Below are 20,912 nucleotides of genomic sequence, written 5' to 3'. Positions count from 1 at the left end.
AAAAAAAAAATACTGGCGGTAGCTAACAAAACAGGAAAGAAGATTCAAAAACAATAAATAACTTTACAAGTTATCTAATAGCAGCATAGAGTAAATCAAGAAGGATTGAGTGTGGGCACTGGCTTTCCAAATATGGCAGTTATGTTTCCAAGGTCCTTGACTGATTGTGCTGTAACAAAACATAGAGTAAATCAAGGAGGATTATCTGCTGACTTGTCTTTCAATTTTCTTGAATCTTGAGAATAAATTTGCATCAGGACCCTTCTCAGGATGGATCCTTGGTGAGTGTAGATTTATTCTTAAATGTTATCTGCCAGGGTATTTGCTGCATCCAACCAATATATTACCTTCGACGTAAAATATTAATACATCTTTATGAACTAAAATTTTTTCTGTAATAAATTCATTCATTAAATTATAGTATACTATATTTTTTTTTTTCTTTCAAAGTAATGAGTAGTGCCACGCTAACCTATAATTTTATATTAAAAATATTATATGGAGAAAATATTTTAGTTACAAAGAAATTTTATAAAAATAAATATACATATTGACGTGGTTTGATTTGATATATTAGATTATAAAATTATATTGTAAATATTATACGGAGAAAATAATAAAGTAAATACATACTGTAAATAATTATATTTTATGAAAGTTTAAAGACGATTCTTTAATACGGAATAAACATTTTACAAACAAGAATCAACAAGTTTAATAACAAAAACAGTACATCCAGCCATTGATGCTCCTCACTATTTTGTTGCGGTTTCTCATTGATGTTTGGAACTTTGGCACTTCCAAACTCTACTCCACTCTATTTACATGGTATAAGACTGAAGGGGATTGAATCAGTGAGTCTGGGGATCAAACACAGTATTTATAGCTGGAGCCACCATAAAGTTTCGGTGTCACGTGTCTCACGTGCTCAGTTTATCATGGGATAAGTTTCTACGTTCTATGAACGTGATGAATAAGTCAGAGTGGACCACTTCAAGGGCTCCTAAACTTAAGGAAGCTAGAGAATCGTTCTCACGAACGGCTTTCGTGAGAAACGGTCAACATTCTCCCACTTGGTCCACACTTCTAATCTAATATTTCATCTTAAACTCATCGATAATTTGCATTTAAGTAATAAATACATGAATCATGGCGATAGGTCCTCTAATGATGAGTATTACCTTCCATGTATTACCATGTATTTATTTCTTAAATATTATAATTTATGTGGTAATAATTTCTTAATGAATAAACCCTATGTTTATTCTTGGTCCAACACAGATGAATTTTCTCAAAATTAAATTAAAGTGCACATCAATATGAGAAAAAAAAAATCAAAATATTTAAGAATTTCATTAAAATAACATTATTCATACAATGAAAAATTACATAATAGAACCAAGTCACATATTCACTACATGATTCTTGAATTTAAACGGTGGCATGCCCTTAATCAAAGGATCAGCGATTATTAGTTCAGTGCTGACATGCTCAATGACCACTTTCTTTTCTTTAACACGTTCCCTTATGGCTAAATATTTAATGTCTTCGACTCCCACTTTTATTGTTTTTAGTCATAAAAACAGTAGCTGAATTGTCGCAATACATTCTCAATGGCTTAGAGATAGAATCCATAATTCTAAACTCAGAAATGAAACTCTTAAGCCATACACCATGTGAAATAACCTCAAAACAAGATATGAACTCGGCTTCCATTGTGGAAGTGGCAGTCAAAGTCTGCTTGGCACTCCTCCATGATATAACTCCACCGGCCATCAAAAATATGTATCCTGATGTTGATTTACGTGAATCAATACAACCAGTAAAGTCAGAATCTGAGTAGTCAATTACTTCATGATTGTCCGTCCGTTTATATATAAGCATGTATTCTTTGGTTCTTTGAAGATAACTCATTACTTTCTTTGCAACTCTCCAGTAGTCTAAACCTGGATCACTTTGATATCGTCCCAACATTCCCATAGCAAATGCAATGTCAGGTCTTGTACAGACCTCAACATACATTAGGCTTCCGACAGTAGAAGCATATGTAATGTTCTTCATTTGTTTCATTTTAAGGTCGTTCTTTGGGCATTAGTTCAAATTGAACATGTCACTCTTTACAATGAGAGTTACACTTGGTGAACAATCTTTCATCCGGAATCTCTCTAAAACTTTATTAATATACGTTTCCTGAGACAGATCCAAGATACTTCGAAATCTGTCTCTATGGATCTTAATGCCAATGACATAAGATGCATCATCCATATCCTTCATATCAAAATTTTTAGAGATGAATTGTTTCACCTCATGCAGCAAACCCTTATCATTAGTTGCTAGCAAAATGTCATCCACATATAAAACAAAAAAACAGATTTTACTCTCACTGACCTTCTGGTATATACATTAATCTATAACGTTTTCTACAAAACCGAATGAAAAAATTATATTATGGAATTTCAAATACTATTGGTGAGATGCTTGTTTTAAACCGTATATGGATTTCTTGAGCTTGCAAACCAATTGCTCACCATCACTAGAGGGAAATCCTTCAGGCTATTTTCTGTAAACCTCATCATCTATATCTCTATTGAGAAATGTTATTTTCACATCCATTTGTTGCAACTCTAAGTTAAAATTGGTTACTGATGCCAAAATAACACGCAATGAATCTTTCTTAGATATAGGAGAGAAGGTTTTCGTGTAATCGATTCATTCTTTCTGAGTGAATCCCTTAGCAATGTGTCTTTCCATATATCTCTCAATATTGCCCAATGAGTCTTTCTTAGTCTTAAATACTCATTTACATCCAATAACTTTTACACCATTAGGCAACTCAACAAGATCCTAGATTTTGTTATTATTCATAGAATTCATCTATTCATTCACGGCATTGTACCATAATTATTATTCTTTACAACTCATGATTTGTGAAAAGAACTCGAGATCAACACAACATAATCATTAGGAATTGCCTATCTCTTTGCTCTAATAGATCTTCCTAATGTTGTACTATCATCTTCCTGAGAAGTATGTGGTTCAACTTATTGTTCAAAAGTTCTTGACAACTCTTGAACTACCCGATCTACTGAAATGTCGTCAGCAGCTTGTGGAACTTCAATGATTGGTTGTTCAAAATAAGTTTGTACTTTAGGGGTGTTGTAAACAATAACCAATCTATCACTTGAGGTAGAAAGTTGAGATTCTAAATGATCATTCTCAGAAATTATGTTTCTGGTTTGATCGCTTCCATTGATAAAGTCATTTTCAAGAAATTTTTCATTTCTTGATTCCACAATCCTAGTACTGTGAGATAGAAAATAAAATATATAACCCTTAGACCTTTTAGCATATCCAACGAAATACCCACTAATAGTCATTGGGTCTAGTTTCTTCTATTGTGGATTATAAATTCTCACCTCAGACGGGCATCTCCAAACGCGCATATGTCGCAAACTCGGTTTCCAACCTTTCCATAATTCAAATGGCATTTTAGGAACATCCTTAGTTGAAATTTGGTTTAATATATACACTGTCGTCTTAAGTGTTTCAGCCCACAAGGATTTAGGAAGATTGGAGCTGCTAAGCATATTCTGCACCATGTCTAATAATATTCGATTTCTTCTTTCTGCTACACCATTCTGGTCCAGTGAACCAGGCATGGTATATTAGGCAACAATCTCATTCTCTTGAAGAAACTTTGTAAATGACTTAGGTGCTTGTCCATTTTCTGTGTATCTACCATTATATTCTTCACCTCTATCTGATCTCACAATCTTAATTTGTTTACCGTATTGTTTCTCTACTTCAACCTTAAAAATTTTAAAGTCATCTAATGCTTCGTTATTGTTATGAAACATGTAGAGATACATATATCTTGAGTAATCATCTATAAAAGAGATGAAATATTTCTGACCATGTGAATGCATGTTTGGACTACATATATCAGTATATATGATCTCTAATATGTCTGAACTCCTATTAGCACCATTTTTTAACTTGTTGGTCTGCTTTCCCTTCATGCAGTCCACACAAGTCTCAAAATCAGTAAAATCAGGAGTATTAAGTATCCCTTCATTTACTAATCTTTTAATTCTATCTATGGAGATATGACCTAATCTGCGATGTCAGAATTTAGAGGAATCCTCATTAATAACACATCTTTTAGTGCCAGTGTGAACATGCATTGAATCATAAGTGACATTGTTTTGTAAATTGATGCAGCAAAGACCATCAAATAAATTATCATTCCCAACACAATCAGATTTATAAAATAAATTGATTGATAAATTTGAAAAATTAAAGAAATATTCTAAAGGTACTAGTCTTGAAACTGAAATCAAGTTTCTAGATAAACTTGTAACATAAAATGTATTTTCCAATTTTAAAATAAAATCACTAGATAAAACCTGACTCTGATACCAAAAGAAAGCTTAAAGACGATTCTTTAATGCAGAATAAAACATTTTACAAACAAGAATCGACAAGTTTAATGACAAAAATAGTACCTCCAGCCATTGATGCTCTTCATTATTTTGCTGCGGTTTCTCACTGATGTTTGGCACTTCCAAACTCTACTCCACTCTATTTAGATGGTGTAAGACTGAAGGGGATTGAGTCAGTGAGTCTGGGGACCAAACACATTATTTATAGCCGAAGCCTTCATCAAGCTTTGGTGCTACGTATTCCACGTGCTCAGTTTATCATTAGATCAGTTTCTACGTTCTATGAACGTGATGAATAAATCAGAGTGGACCACTTCAATGGCTCCTAAACTTAAGGAAGCTAGAGACTCGTTCTCACGAACGGCCTTTGTGAGAAACGGTCAATATTTTAGAAATCAAGAGTTATGATTATGTAAATAATATTGTAAGTATAGATAGCAAAGAGAGCATGTGCTTTATACACGATGTCGTGTTAAAGAATTTTCCGCCCCTTCGTTAATACAGCCCTCTCATTTCCACAAATATTTTATTTTTGTCTGTGTCTACCTTTGTTCTCCCCACCGGATCTCATGACATCGTGTGAGAATTCGTCCGATCTAACCCGACGAAAACCTCAGATATCCCATTCGCATGAAGAACCTCGCGATTCTATGAAGGCTGACCTTGATCCAAATCTAGGAACTTCATTGCTTCGTTCCTGAAATTAGACTCGATTCAAGAGGATAATATTGGCTCCGCGGTTCTAGGATTTCAGATCTCGCATCTTGAAGGTGATTTTCGCTACTCTTAGCCTTATACTCCTATCCCTGATTGGTTGATGACAAGATGTCTTGGTGAAAAAAAAAAAAAGACACTAACGGTTAGAACATATTCCATACTCAGAATATTATCCTTAGCATCATTTCTTCAACTATTACAAATCATCTTAACTGGCTATGGCGGTGAGATCTAAGCAGGCCTTCCTGTGAGGAGTGGGATAGAGGTGTTGTGCTAGGACTGCCGTGGCTTTACGCAGTGGCTGGGTTGTGGTTACTTGAAGTGGTGTTGCCGAGCTTTCACAAAGGAGGGTACATACTATGAGGAGTTTGGATAAGAGGAAATGGTGAAATGGGATAGGAGGAAATGCTATTGGAAAAATCTATTGAGACAGCTAATTAAGTGTGCAGTGGCCTTGTGGCTCACAATGAAAAGTTAATAGACTTAAACGGTAAAATATGAAAAAGTTGATGGAAAACAACAAGAATTACTATTCATTAGTTAGATATCTAGTTATTACAATAGAGTAGATATATTAGCAGTGGCTCAATGGACAAGGCACGCTTGTCAAATTGGAAAAAAGGGAAAAAAAAAGTTACCTAAATATAAAAGTTCACAGTAAAAGTAAATAATTACACAAATTAATTAAAAAGTGTTCATTACATACAACATAAAGACATTGGTATTAAAACTGTAATAGCTTAGAACATAGTAAATTACATCATTTCAGTACACTGTACGTAGATTTCTATGCATATTACAGTAAAATCCACACAAGGAGTTGGTATCTCGGTGAAAAATGATTTCCACATACAGAATCGGCATCCTAATTCTTTACTACCATAAAAATACAGTATCGAGTTCTCATCTCGCAAAAAATCTTACATACTACAATAATACGGGAACTAATTTTGGCAAATACAATTCCCGAATGTAATGGCAACTTCTATGGGAACATGATCTCCACAAGAACAATGTGAAGGAAAAATTCTAAGAGTGACTTACCATGAACTTTTTATTTGAAGGTGATAGTGAATTTTTTTTTATATTTTTTTCATAACTGATGAGAATGTTAGTCGCCGAATAAGTCAGTATTTATGACTTTTCCCAAATGTTATGTACTACACCATCCAAAAATCTTGGTTGCCTAGCTAATATCATTTTTAGCCATTTAGATACCCACCATATATCATTTTTCACGATCTATATATATATATATATATATATGTCACGCAATCATTTGTACACGGTAGCAGATCGATGATCATGATATCAGGGTGCTTTAGCAGCAAATAGTTCACGTATAGATGATATCAGCGCATAAAAAGGAGCCCTGTTTCCTGTTGAAATTCTATTGGCAAGGGAGATGAGAAATGCAACTTCTATTTTTCATGTGTACTCCTTAAAAAAAAAATAGATAAATTTTAAAATTATGTAAAAAAATTGATTTTTAAACGGTATATCTTACTTTTTAAAAAATAAATAAATATAAGAAAATTATACATAAAATGAATATATAGTTGTTATAAAAAAATGAAAAAAATAAAACAAAAAACAAAAAACAAAGAACAAAGGATTAATTTTCGTGTACCTCACATCCCTTCATATATTCTTTACACCACACTTTCCTACCTACCGGCTTTTGGTAAGTCAAGTCATTGTTGGCAAATAGCATATTGGCTGCATTATTATCTCTCTGCCACTTTAATCACCAGTTCCAAAACACTTTTCAAAATTAGCTTTAGATCGTGGTCATTTCATTTTCACACAAGCTTTCGTCTTTCCCCATTAATGAATTAAAGTAAAATGCATTAAAGTAAAATGCTGAATACAGTTAGGGCAAACGAACCATAACCACGCCGCACTTCGCTTAAATCATGAGTTCGTCGCCAAGCTGCAAAGGATTGCAGTCAAACTTCATACTTCAAAAGAAAAAGAAATGCAAGATGTAAAAATGAGTGCAGAGACCCAGGGAGAGAGGTTTTGACAAATTGATTTTGATGGTGATGATCGTCAAAAATTAAAGGTTGGCCTTCAACTTCCATACTGAACGAGTGAGAGAGGTGAGATGTACGGATCGTCATGTGGGGAAGAAAAGGGGTAGGCAAAGTTGTGCAGGTCGTTGATTTTATGGAGAAGACGAAGGGAGAAAGATTGGAGAGACTAAATAATTAGTCTGAAAAAGTGACTCAATTTCGTTGGGAAAGATGAATGGAGGACAAATGTGAAATGCATCGTTTTGTCATTTTATTTTCTACGGAAAAATTGAAGGTAGCAATAGAATTAGCGAAGACAGAGGCTCTTGCTATCACCCTCTTCCAAACTAACTCTATTGTTTCCGATGTGTCCACTTGCAGTAGCTCGTTTACAAGCGTGAACTCACCCGGGGCCTCTCGTACACTTCTCTTTCTTCTTCCCTCTATTTTTTCTATTTATTTTCTGTATTTTTGGTTTTCGAATCTCGATTCAGCTTTTCAATTCAGAACCCATGCAGTGTTGCTTTATTTTTATTTATTTATTTATTTTGATGCCTAACGCCCGAAAGAACGATCATCTCAAACATGGCAGTCCAACAAAAGCCTAGTTCAAATTATATGAAAGAAATGTTAACAATGAAACATGTTATTGTCACTGCAATCCCATCTAAGGAGAGTTACAGACAAGTAAAAGAAACAAAACACTACTCATACGTAATCCATTCTGTTTTCTCGCCCAACCCAGAAGCAGAAGAATAATCACACAGTGCCGAGAAGACCCTCCGTCAATATCATTGCCCTTCAGCCTTAGGTTTCTCCAGAGATGTCTTCTTCAACCAATTGAATGGTTGGACGAGCCAAAGGGCAAAGGTGGCGGCAGTGAAAATAATGGTGCTGTCAACGTGCAAGCATTAAAGACCATGCCAGCTCGGTCCTCCAATCCAAGCTCCTGGCCGAGCCCTTACCCTCATGACGTTTCCATGAGTCCTCTACCCAGCAGTGTGTCGCCGTCTCCAGGGAGAGGGTCGGCGACTCCAAAGAAGTTCTTTCGGAGGCCTTTCCCGTCGCCTTCACCCGCTAAGCACATAATATCGTTTTGGTTCGCGCAGTGAAATGGGTTTCATGGATTTCCAGGAAAGGTTCTCCGTTTTTGTATTGAATGAGGCCGAGAAGAATAATGTTCTTGAATAATGTTTTTTTTTTTTTTTTGGTGGCGTGGCCTGACCGACTGCATGACGCCTGCATAGGGCGACTATGTATAGAAGACCTGTGAATTAAATTACTTGTACAATCGAATGTGACGTGTCCAACAAAAAAGAGAAATTTCGAAATGGATTATATATAATAATACAAAAAAATAATCTTAGATATAATTTTAAAGTGTTGTATTTTAAAAAAATAAAAGAAAGAAAGAAAGAAAGAAATTCCCTATTAAACTATAAAAGAAAACACTATAAATACAAAGGGATCTTACACACTGATATGTGCCACGTCTTCACTTCTTCTTCTTATTCTTCTTCTTTTTTTTTTCTCTCTTTTCTACCCCCTCCCCCATGCCTTTCCCCTCTTACCCCCTTCCCTCTCCCTTTTCCAACCCCTCCCCACCCCCTCAGCTCCGACGCCCACCATCCTCTCCATCATCCAACACAAACCCACAATCAAATCACAATCCATTCAAAATCACAATGAAACCCACTCTCAAACCCATTGTCCACCATCTCTGACACTCACCATCCTCTCCATTGCCCACCACAAACACACAGTCAAATCACAATCCGTCGTCGGTGGTACTTGGTTGTCACCAAAAAGACGTCGGCGACAACACTGAGTAGAGAATCTCGTCAATGGCTTTGGGAGGGTTGCGATTAGGGGCTGGCAGTGAGGAGAGTGGTGGAGAAGGGGGCGTCTATGCGAGAATCAACAAAGAGGGAGGGGAGAGTAGCGGAGAGGGCCCGTCGTAAGGTAAAAGGGGAGGAGGGAAGAGGCACGGGGAGCATGGGAGGAGGGGAGAGGGAAGAAAAAAAAAAAGGAGAAAAACAAAAAAGAAGAGGAAATGCCTAGGAGAAGAGAGAAATAGAGATGAAAAAAAAGGATACATGAAATATTATTAGTGTGTCATATTAGTGTGTAGGATCTTTTTGTGTCTCTAGCAGCCCTCAAATTGTTATCAGATTTGTTCATTTTTTTTAAAATGAACGAGCAGGACTTGCACACTTATCTATAATTATACAAGTCATGATTTTCCTAATATAAATTTGCAAATTAGAACAATAAAATAATTTACTATAAATATTAAATATTACATACGAAAGGAAGCCTCCATGAACGACTACTCAATGTATTCTAACGTCATCAGTTGTGAATTTAACAGCTATATATATATATATATATATATATATCTGGTTTTTTCAAGGGAAAAAAGAAAACAATGGGGGCCGGGTAGGGCGGCATTAATAATTATGTTAAAAAAGAATGAGTATATAATATGAATATTTAATCATAACTACCGTACGATATTATGCATGCTAAAGTCATCAATTGTATATATTATTTATTAATCCAAGCAAATATATATAAATATATAATAAATATAGAAGTACTGATGTTATTTCACTGTCCACAACAAACAGTAGTTGTGACCATCATCAATATTCGATCGATCATGATATATAATCCTAAGATCATCATGTGATCGTTGTGCTCCCAATGGGCAGCAGAGCTGATCCCGTGAGCTGCGCCAAAGCAATAAACAAAGATCGACGTACGATGGCAAAGTCGTCAAGACATTAATTAATGGATCGAGAAGTTCACGAGATTTTGCTCGAATTCATGAATTTATATATTGATATTGCCCGATTGGTCATGAATCTCATGATCCACGAGTCGAGTAGTGCATGATTTTTAGTTGATGAGGACGTCACAGAGCATAATTTTAACCCCTAAAAAAGATGAAAAATTAAGTGATAGCAGGACGCGTGGATCAATATCGTGGAAAGGTTTCTAATTTGGACGTGCTCAAAACTCGTCTTCATATATAAGATGAATGGTTAGAAAAAGCTAGCTAGCTAGCTAGCTAGCGCAATACCTTTAATTCAATGTAAGAATTAGTAGTACGTAGACGTAGTAGTTCTATATATACTAATGTGGGTGAAAAGAAAAAGTAGATGTCGTTTAATTTATATAAATATATGAAGGTCAACAATATAAATATATATATATATAAAAACTTAATTGTCGTTTAATGTGTGATCAGTTGGAAGACAACATGATGAGTTTTAATATATATTTAGCTAGCCTCGTAGTAGTTGGTATCATGAGATCAGGAGTATCATTGGATTTAATTAATGTTGCAAATTTGAAAAAAATAAATAAATTCTTTATGATCGATCAATAGGCTTAGAAGTAATTGATCACTAATTTCATGAACCTGACCTGATCATCATGATGATCGTACCATTAATGTCGGGCCGGCTAGAACTGCAAATAACCCAATTCGCTTGTTAATTTATAAATCAGAAATTCTATGGGCAACCGGGGTGCGTCCCCGGTGCGTCCCCGCGGCTGACGTGGCATTAAATTAAATAAATTAAAACAAAACAAAATAAATTAAATTAAGACAAAATGGCCGAAATAAAAAATGCGGGAAATCAAAATGAAACTGCATCTCTCCCTCGTCTTCTCCGTTTTGGAATTGCAGACTCCCGATTCTCTCCCTCGTCTTGTTGCCCCTCGGTCCCGCACGCAGATCGTCATCTTGAGTTGCGTTCATCGGTAACGAAAACGATTGTGCCCGAGCTTCTTCTTCTCTCGAGTTGCAGAATCACGAGCTCCCAGCTCCGTCCTCTCCTCTCCTCTCATCTGGGCCCGAAGTGTCGAGCTCCATCTTCTCCCGAGAGAACAACGGGGTGCGTCCACCTCAACGTTTCCTGCCAGTCCCCGACTCCCTTTCTCACTCACTGCTTCAAGTAGTCCGTTTAGCATTTTAGGCCTCAGATCTGTACCAACAGCGGGTTAGTCGAGACTGCGAGTTCGAGCAAATCGACTCCGACAATTTTCAAGCTAGACACAGGCAACTTCACTATCTTTTTCGATCTATCTGTTTTATTTTTCGTTTTCATTATTATTCTTCATTTGCTGATCTGAAATTTAATTTTTTGTGGCGTTTGGTTGCTGAGAAATCTAAATAAACAGTGGATAAGATGTAGTTGGAAGCCAACTGTTGATGGTCGGTGTAGTTTGTTTTCTTTGACATTCTCATTTGCTGTAGTTACACATTTTTGTTGGCTTTAATATCAGACTTCCTGCGTGCGTGTCCAGTTCTGTGTGGGAGTGTGTGGGAGTGGGTGGAAGTGAAACTAGAGTGTGAAACAGAGAGTGGGTGGTGCGTGTCCAGTTATCTACGTTTCAACATGCTCGAATTATTGGAGGTTTCGATGTATTATTGTTGTTGAAAAGCAGGAAAACAGAAAGTCCCTAGAGTAGATAGAGCAGGAGTTCTCCTATTTAGACAGGCTGTAAATTAATTAAACAAGTGCATAATATATGATGGACAATGATGAATCTGTATGGTCATAGGTCTGCTAATAAACTGTCAATTTATGAGTTGTTTCTGCACATTCTATACTTGTATAGAGGAATATCTATAGCAGCCCATATATCTATAGCAGCCCTTATTTGCATTTTTACTTTGTAGATCCAGTATTTGCTTTTAGCTCTCTCTCAACATGGGAAACGATAAAGAACACCCATCCACGCCAATACCATCCAACTCAAATTCCTCATTCGAGGTATGTTATATAATTTAATCTATCAATTACATTTGAATGTTTTGACTTGATATTTAAAATTCATCAATAAGGCAAATCCAATAACATGTTAGGACATACCATCAATTACATTATTAGTTTTTATGAATAAGTTCGTTTTTCCAATTCAGGATTTTAATTGCACATTTCTTTGTCTTTTGCAGAATGCTGGTTATCCATTCCCACATGCCATATATCCTCCGATTCCTCTCATCAATACAAGCTCTGCTACGAGTAGAATAGTTGATTCAGAGGATAATAGACTCGAGGGTGGGGAAACTGAAGCACAATGTACATCCGGTAGAGTTGAGGAAAGTAATGAGGATAGACCACTTCCTCAAGAAACTGAGGATGGCAGTGCGGGGACATCTCAGAATGTTGAAATGGATGGTGATGACATGATTGAGGAGCCAAAGTCGGGAATGGAGTTTAACTCCTTTGAAGATTTAATGAGTTATTATAAACAATATGCTAAGAAGTGCGGGTTTGGGGTGATGACAAAAAGGACTGAGAGGGGAGAAGATGAGATGGTTAGGTATGTCACCCTTGCTTGTGCTCGTGGTGGGAAGGCCCGTAATAGGACTTTCAATGTCACCAACCCACGCCCGACCGGAAAAACAGAATGTAAGGCAAAGATCAATGCCTTAAAATCTGATGGAAAGCTTCGGTTGACTACAGTTCATAATATCCATAACCACGGCCTGAGTCCAAAGAAATCTCGCTTCTTTCGATGTAATAGAGAAGTGAGTGACTCCGTAAAAAGAGTTTTAGATACAAATGATTTGGCTGGCATCCGAATGAATAAGAGCTTCGGATCTCTTGTTGTTGGTGCGGGCGGATTCGAGAACCTTCCATTTTTGGAAAAAGATTGTCGTAATTATATCGATAAGGCAAGACATCTACGACTTGGCGCTGGTGGTGCTGGTGCGCTTCGAGAGTATTTTTGTAGGATGCAGTACAAAAATTCGGGATTCTTTGCATTGATGGATTTAGATGATGATGGGAGGTTAAGAAATGTCTTTTGGGCAGACCCTCGTAGTAGAGCTGCGTACCAATATTTTGGTGATGTGGTCACATTCGACACCACATACTTGACGAATAGATATGGGATGCCGTTTGCACCATTTGTTGGTGTAAACCATCATGGTCAGTCAATTTTATTGGGAGCAGGCTTGATTTCTAGTGAGGATACGGAGACCTTTGTGTGGTTATTCAAGACCTGGTTGCAGTGTATGGATGGCATAGCTCCGAAATCAATTATCACTGATCAAGATAGAGCAATGAAAAATGCAATAGCTATTGTTTTCCCAGAGACCCGACATAGATTTTGCTTGTGGCATATCCTGAAGAAAGTCCCTGAAAAACTTGGCTCCTATGCTTCCTATAAAATTGGGATGAAGAATGCGTTAATGAAGTGTGTGTATGACACCCAAAATATTGAAGAGTTTGAGAGGTGTTGGGAACAGTTGATTGTTAAGTATAGTTTGCATGAGAATGCGTGGTTGCAGAGTTTATATGCTGAGCGTGAGCATTCGGTTCCAGCCTTTTTGAAAGAGTACTTTTGGGCTGGAATGAGTACAACACAACGAAGTGAGAGCATGAATGCTTTTTTTGACGGTTATGTTCATGCAAAGACGAACCTAAAAGAGTTTGTTGACCAGTTTGAAAACGCGTTGAAGAAAAAGATTGAGAATGAAAATGCTGCAGACTTTCACTCGTTTAGTGTCACGATTCCCTTCATTTCTAGATCTCCAATTGAGAAGAGGTTCCAAGAGTTGTACACCAATGCTAAATTCAAAGAAGTTCAGCTTCAAATTACAGGCATCATCGATATGAATCCAAAGTTAAATAAGAGTGATGGTGCGGTAAAAACCTATCTGGTAGAGGATGAAGTTCGTTTCGAGGAGTTCACTAAGGTGGTTACATATTCTGTGGACTTTAGTGAGGGGGATGCAGCTGCAAAATGTTCTTGTGGATTATTCCAGATGAGAGGGATATTGTGTCGGCACATTTTGGCCGTGTTCAAATGTAACGAGATTAAAATTTTGCCAGATAGGTACATCTTAGATCGATGGAGAAAGGATATCAAAAGGCGATACACATTAATCCGTAGTAGCTATGATGCAGGAGAAGAACGGGCAGATTCTAATAGATATTCAGAGCTGTTGAATATCTGTTATGAGATGATCACTGATGCTGCGAGTTCGAAAGAGCATACTGAGGATGCGAAGACTAAGTTGTACGCTATGATGAAGTTGTATCGTGCCAACCAACAACACCCATCGATTACCCAAACAGGAAGCAATATTGGTTGTTCAGGAAATGACACAACTACAGTTGGTACTTCTAAGAAAGTACTCAGTCCACATGTTGTGCGAGGAAAAGGCAGACCCCCATCACTGAGAAGAGCATCCAGGATGGAGAAAGACATGCGAAAAGTCAAAGCGAAAAAAGCTAAAGGAAAACGCAAAGAGGTGGATCGAATTTAATATATGTCTTTTTATTTAAGATTTTATAACAGAAATAAATTGAAATGTGACAACATTGATGGATTTATTTGTTACTTGATTATTAGCCGGATGGAGGAGATACACCATGTGTGGACACACGGAGACCTTTATTTTTCCATTCAGAGGTGGATGCATCCGATGTTGGACAGCAGGTATATTAATAAGTACATTTTTATATTAAAATTCTAATTTTGGGGGACATTTTTACGAGTATTTCTCATCAGGTTGTTCAAGAAATCACAACCTTTGACATTAGTGGAACCCAAATCCGAGGAACAGTGATTCCAAGTCAAGAGAGTGTAAGTGTATCTCAAGAGTTTATTGTATTTAAATGCTAATATCGACATGAAAATTAGGTTGTGATATTTTTTCTTTTGCAGATGCAATTTGGGTTGGATGGATCACAACCGGTTGACTTGGGGTGGGATGGGTCACAACCGCTCCAATGATATGATTCAAAACCTATCTTCCCAATTATTTATGGTTTACGTATTTAATGTATTTTATTGGGAATGGATGTATGGATTGGAGTTTTTGTGGTACAAAGATTTGATTCAAGGACTTTTGTAGATTTCATGTTTAATTTGTGGATTTATTGTATTGTTTTGTTGGATGAGTGTGATAATATAACTAAGTTGTGTAGACTTTGTATGGAATAGTATTATTGTTTGTGGAATGAATAGAATGTATGCTATGCTCTTCATTCTGACTCTATATGGATTTATTTGTTTTCTGCTTTTTGGTGACAGCATTTTGGTTTTGGTTTTGGTTTTGATGTTTGATTTTGTGTTGCAAGCAGCAAATTGGAGTATATTGATTTTGTGTTAATTGTTGTGCCGAGTTTTTGCTGCTGTTTGGATAATATTTGGTGGGTTGGTGCTCTTTGACAAACAACTATTGCAGCATGTCATAATGCTGAGAATGGACTGCTATTCTTTTCATAGTCTGCAGTTGGCGAAGTGTTGCAGAGCAGCACAAGGTATGCATATTCAGGACTCCACAATAGTTTCATTTAACAGTTCAGCATTGGCCTAATATTGTTGGGTTCTTCTGCATGACAGCTTGCTCCATTATTAATTTCATAGCCATTTACACAGAAAAGGATTTTATCATTTTACATACTGTAGGGGACAACCAAACCATGTTCGTTATCTACCTAGTATTGGGATACCAATAGCTTATTTTTAACAAATGCATTTTAATTCCAATTGAACTCTGATATAAGGTTCTTGTTCAAGCAAAAGTTGGTGGAGCAATTTAGAATGATGGCATGTCTAACTAATTAGACAACTACTACCTTCTGGTCTTCCCCTCGTGCACTTTCAGTTCATTCATAGTTCCACAAGTCACTTTTTTCTCGAAATCTCCAGCAGATGCAATTCTAAAAATGAAACTCGAGTTGATGAATAAGTTATCGATGAAGTTAATCTTTTTAGCTGGATTCAGTTTCTTAAGGTTTGTTTTCAGCGTTTCATTTAATAGTTTCCTTGTGAAGTAATTTTTTGAACAAGTAATTTTTTTATAATAGTGAAGTACAGGTGTTGTTAATTTTCATTGTGAAGTCAATGATGAACAAAATTCCCAGCTATTGTCTTCTTGGAACTTCTAATACTTTCCTATGAAAATTTGCCATTCTAACTTCTTTGATGGACAGGGATTTCTTGGTCTCAGTGGAGCAATACTAATCCAAGTGTATGACACAGTGTGCAAGGGCAAGCCAAGCACATACATCCTGATGCTTGCTCTGTTGCCTACATTTGTCTCCCTTGTGCTTATGTTTTGTGTGAGAATTTAACAAGCAACCACGGGGGATGACAAGAAACACTTAAATGGTTTCTCTGCTGTTGCCATTTTGGAGAACATATTCACTTTGCCATTATGGGCACGTATTTCTACTTTGATACTTCTTCTGCTTCTACTTGTATCGCCTCTTGGAATTGCAATCAAGGCCCAGAAGGAGGACTTGAGGAGATTACCACAAATGGATTCAAATGATCCACGTTGAAACAGAACAACTTTACATAACATGTTGAAGTTGTGTGATCTATATACTTGTATTAAGCCCCGAATCTAATGTGCTCTATTTATACTTCAGGACTCCAATATCTGTTTTCATGTTAAATAGAACTTCAGGACTCCAAGTTCGATTCATCTTGTTTATTTTATTCCCAGCTCTATTTAGGATTCAGAGGATAATATACTTGTATTAAGCCCCGAATCTAATGTGCTTTGTTTTCATGTCCAATATCTGCATCAAGTCAAGTAATTTGCTGCAATAACGTCAATTTAAGCTCTGCGTTTGTTCTTAAAAGATGGTATTGATGATCATTTTAACATTTGGGTGTCATTTATCCTTCATATGCTATTACTATAGTCATCTTCCGACCCAAAATTAAACCAAATTGTGATCAATTGTTTATGAAACTCAGGCTGCTGGAAAAATTGCATTCATAGTCGAATCTAAATTTAGACTATTTCTTCCATCATGCCCATTTGCTGTGGGAAAAAAAGCTCTTCATGCAAATAAATAGCAGAGCAGAGAATTCATGGAAATAACAGGAAGATAATGTATTTTCCTCCAAGTGCCAACCTGCTCTAGTCATCTCATAATAATCCATTCACAAAAAATATATGTACATAGAAAATGATACACTAAATTCATGCAGTCAATAAAATTTCCAGGTTAATATATACAAAAAGTAATGAGTTATTTTACAAGTTACAAGTTAGCACCAACCTAAGTAAGAAGTCACAACTTACATACTAAATTACTTATCACATGTAGGGAGCAGCGGTTAAAGTACAAAAATAACCAGTTACAAGCACCAATTACTTAAATACTACCAACCAACAAAAGACTACAAATGAAAAAGCCCAATACACCCGAAGTTTTGTGTGTGAACGCCTTATTTCAGTTTCGCGCTTCAAGAGCACCATCTCTCTATTGGTTACCACCATCTCTCTAGTGGTTACCACCATCTCTCTATTGGATACCTCCACCTCTCTCTTGTCGATTTCATCCGCTCTCTTACGGAGCTCAGTCTTCGTATTTTCAACATCATCAAGTATCTGATTGAGCTTTTTCTCCGTCCTTAACAATTCATTATTTTTTTCTGTAAGTTGGGCCTTAAATTCTTGATTACTATCTGCCCACATGAAAAACTTACAATATGGTAATCCCTGTAATTATATCCATAACAAAAGAGTTAGATGTACAACACATTTTAATATTAATTACCAAATTAATATAAAAATGTTAGATATAAAAATGATGTACCTCTGTGTTGTATTTTGGACACCCTAAGAAGGGTCGTCCTGGATTTCTTGTAGTATTTGAGTATCTCAATGTAACTTCTTCCTTACAGTAGCAAAATGGTTGTCCCAAAGAACGTTTTCCAAACGATGTAGAAGACATTGATGACGACGACATTCTATACTGATTTCTATAAAACTGGATAAATACTTTTATCCATTATCTTAATGAGAATTCAACCTAATTAATATGTAATAGATGATGATGGGAGAAGCTGAAGTTAAACATGATCTACATCAATTTGTTGGCTGCTTTTCAATAGAGAAAGGAAAATGCTGAAATTTGGTTAGGGGAAGGTTGATGGATGGGGATTTCTAAAACATTTGTGTAATGAAAATGCTGAAATTTGTTAGGGGCTTCAGTAGATGTCAAAGGGGAAATATGGATGAATATGATAAAAGATTTATCGGGAATATACCGAGAATAATAGAGACAACACATGTTAGGTATAATAAATTCATCAAATCATATGAAGCAGCAAAACTATAACTCTACATGTATAAGAAAATACTTTTGTTTTATAAGTACAAAACAAAAACTATATAGCCAACTACAGAAATTTTAACATTATATGAAAAGCATATGACAGCCCCTAAGCCAAATTATCCAAATTCTACAAAACACATAACATAATCAAGATCAAAACCATACATATACTAGCATTGCAGGTCACATAAAAAGTTAACACAAATAATAAAGATTTAAACGACCTGAAATAATTAGGTTACCTTGCACAAACAGAATACGAAAGTCCCCTTCAGATCTGGGTGGAGAATCTGGAGGGGATTCCGTGGAGAAGGCGAAGGGCCTTCGTGGGATGGAACCAGTACTGCTATGGGTATTCGTGTGTTCGTGGAGAAGACATGTGGCCTGGATGCAAGAGAAGGGCTCTGAAGGTGGAGAAGACTTAAGACTACGACACAAGGCTCTGGCTGGGGAGAAGACGCAGATGGCTTAGATGGGGGCTCTGGATGTATACGGCTCTACGCTTGTAATGGGGCTCTGCATGGGGAGAAGGCTTCGGGCGGCGAGATGGGGGTTTCGATGGGGAGAAGACGAAGACGGCGAGATGGGGGTTTCGATGGGGAGAAGGCTTCGGGTGGCGAGATGGGGGTTTCGATGGGGAGAAGATGAAGACGGCAAGATGGGGGTTTCGATGGGGAGAAGGCTTCGGGCGGCCAGATGGGGGTTTCGATGGGGAGAAGATGAAGACGGCGAGATGGGGGTTTCGATGGGGAGAAGGCTTCGGGCGGCCAGATGGGGGTTTCGATGGAGATGAGAAATCAATCGACCCGGAGGGAAAACGACGGTCTGCTTCGTGGATCGACTCGAAGATGAAGGTCGGGAGGGGTGAAGCCAACTCGACAATGAAACTCGGGAGGGGTGGAGAAAACGCGAAGATGAAGCTCGGGACGAAGAAGAAAATGTGTTTACACGGAGAAGACGAGGGAGAGATGCAGGACGAATCGAGAGAATAGGGTTTCATTTTGATTTCCCGCATTTTTTATTTCGGCTATTTTGTTTTAATTTATTTTATTTTGTTTTAAAAATTAAATATTATGTTCAGCAGAACAGAACCTGCTGACGCGGCATGAGCCACGTCAGCCGCGGGGACGCACCGGGGACGCACCCCGGTTGCCCATAGAATTTCTGTTTATAAATTGTCTGTTTTTCAAAAGTGGACCAGATTCACGCATGCAATTGCGTATCAGTTTTAATTAACATATTATCTAACATTGACAATGCAAAAGGAATATATATTAATTCATGTCGCTCATTAAATTCCGGCCGTCTGCTTCAGGCCGGCCATTAATTTGCTTAATTTGTACGTTATGTTTAAATATCGTCGCCGGCCATCATGTGATCCAAGATAACAATTAAATACATTATGTTAAAGTACGCGCGTATTGATCTTTTCAGCAATTTGCCTGAGACGTTAATAGGGTTAATGATGATGCATACGTTCCTGGTAGTTCGAGAAAACAGAAATGTTTTAAGACTCGAATTTGAGTTTTGAATTTGTATTTCGAATATGATTTTTTTTTTTACTTAGTAATTAAAGAATTAGTATTTTTTATTAATATTGTATTTTTTTTTTTTTACTTAGTGATTAAGAAAATATTTTTTAATCATGTTGTAAATTTTTTATTTTTTTTTAAATGTTTATGATAATTAAAAAAATACATGAAAAAAATAATAATAATAAAAAAAAAAATTAGTACTTTTGCCTTTTTGGTGGGTTCTAGGCTAAATCTCTCTGGAGATGTAGCAGTACTCTTGAGAAAATTATCAACAGGGTTGAATTAGAATGATCTACTCTAATAATATTCGAACAAGATTTCCATCCATCGATGTTCATATACATCAAGGGAGGCTATCTAAAGAAGAAGAAGAAAAGCAACGGAAGTGAGCATGCAGTACTTTTAATTCCTCTTATATATAAATATATATATATATATATATATATCTTGCATGCAAATATACCTTCCACGCAAACACGTGCTTCAAATTCCTTTTCTTTTTACGTTATGTTTTTTTGTTCTGTGCCTTGTGGATTAATATATATATATATATATATTCCCAAATTAATATGATGCACCAGCAGAAAGCAACATTAAAGTGACTCAATTCATATTATAATTGTTTTCCTCGACACTTTGACTATCATGTTTTACAGTTTTAGTTATACTTTTATTCTTATATAACGCTTCATGTGACGTAATTTCCATTGTCGACCCATGTATATGTACTAGTCTTATTTATTAATGTATTCAACTTTATATATAGTTTATATTTTTTTGTTGAATATTGAAACAATAAAATAAGTTAAAAACAAATTATATATATTTAATTAACCACTGCAACGTATATTGGAGTGTCTTTTTGACCCTGTTGATGAATGATGTCGCTGAGAAAGTTGGAGTAATCGATTGAATAAAAAATATAATGACTTGCACGAGGCGATTGCTCTGTAATTTTCTAACTAATGGCAAACAACCAAACATGCCAATAAAAAGATTGTTGAATCATGTTGAGTGCATGCATTTTCTTAAGTGGCATTTTGATTTCAATAAAGTATACACACATGATCTAGCAAATCTGTCCAATCA

At 36.4% G+C, this 20,912-nt stretch overlaps 1 protein-coding gene across 1 annotated transcript; it reads left to right on the top strand.

The window, feature by feature from the left end:
- The first annotated feature begins 11,898 nt into the window (after nucleotides 1–11,898).
- On the top strand, nucleotides 11,899–18,760 carry LOC118344179 (protein FAR1-RELATED SEQUENCE 6-like). Its single transcript, XM_035684167.1, has 8 exons — nucleotides 11,899–11,961; nucleotides 12,144–13,041; nucleotides 13,150–13,514; nucleotides 13,614–14,453; nucleotides 14,555–14,641; nucleotides 14,714–14,788; nucleotides 15,434–15,468; nucleotides 18,544–18,760. The coding sequence occupies exons 1-8, from the start codon at nucleotides 11,899–11,901 to the stop codon at nucleotides 18,758–18,760; spliced, it is 2,580 nt and encodes an 859-aa protein (XP_035540060.1).
- Nucleotides 18,761–20,912: the final 2,152 nt, after the last annotated feature.

Source organism: Juglans regia, chromosome 13 (assembly GCF_001411555.2).
Source record: "Juglans regia cultivar Chandler chromosome 13, Walnut 2.0, whole genome shotgun sequence".
In the NCBI taxonomy this organism is placed as follows: Eukaryota; Viridiplantae; Streptophyta; class Magnoliopsida; order Fagales; family Juglandaceae; genus Juglans; species Juglans regia.
Note: the sequence above shows the minus strand (reverse complement) of the source record. Positions and strands in the feature narration are given on the sequence as shown.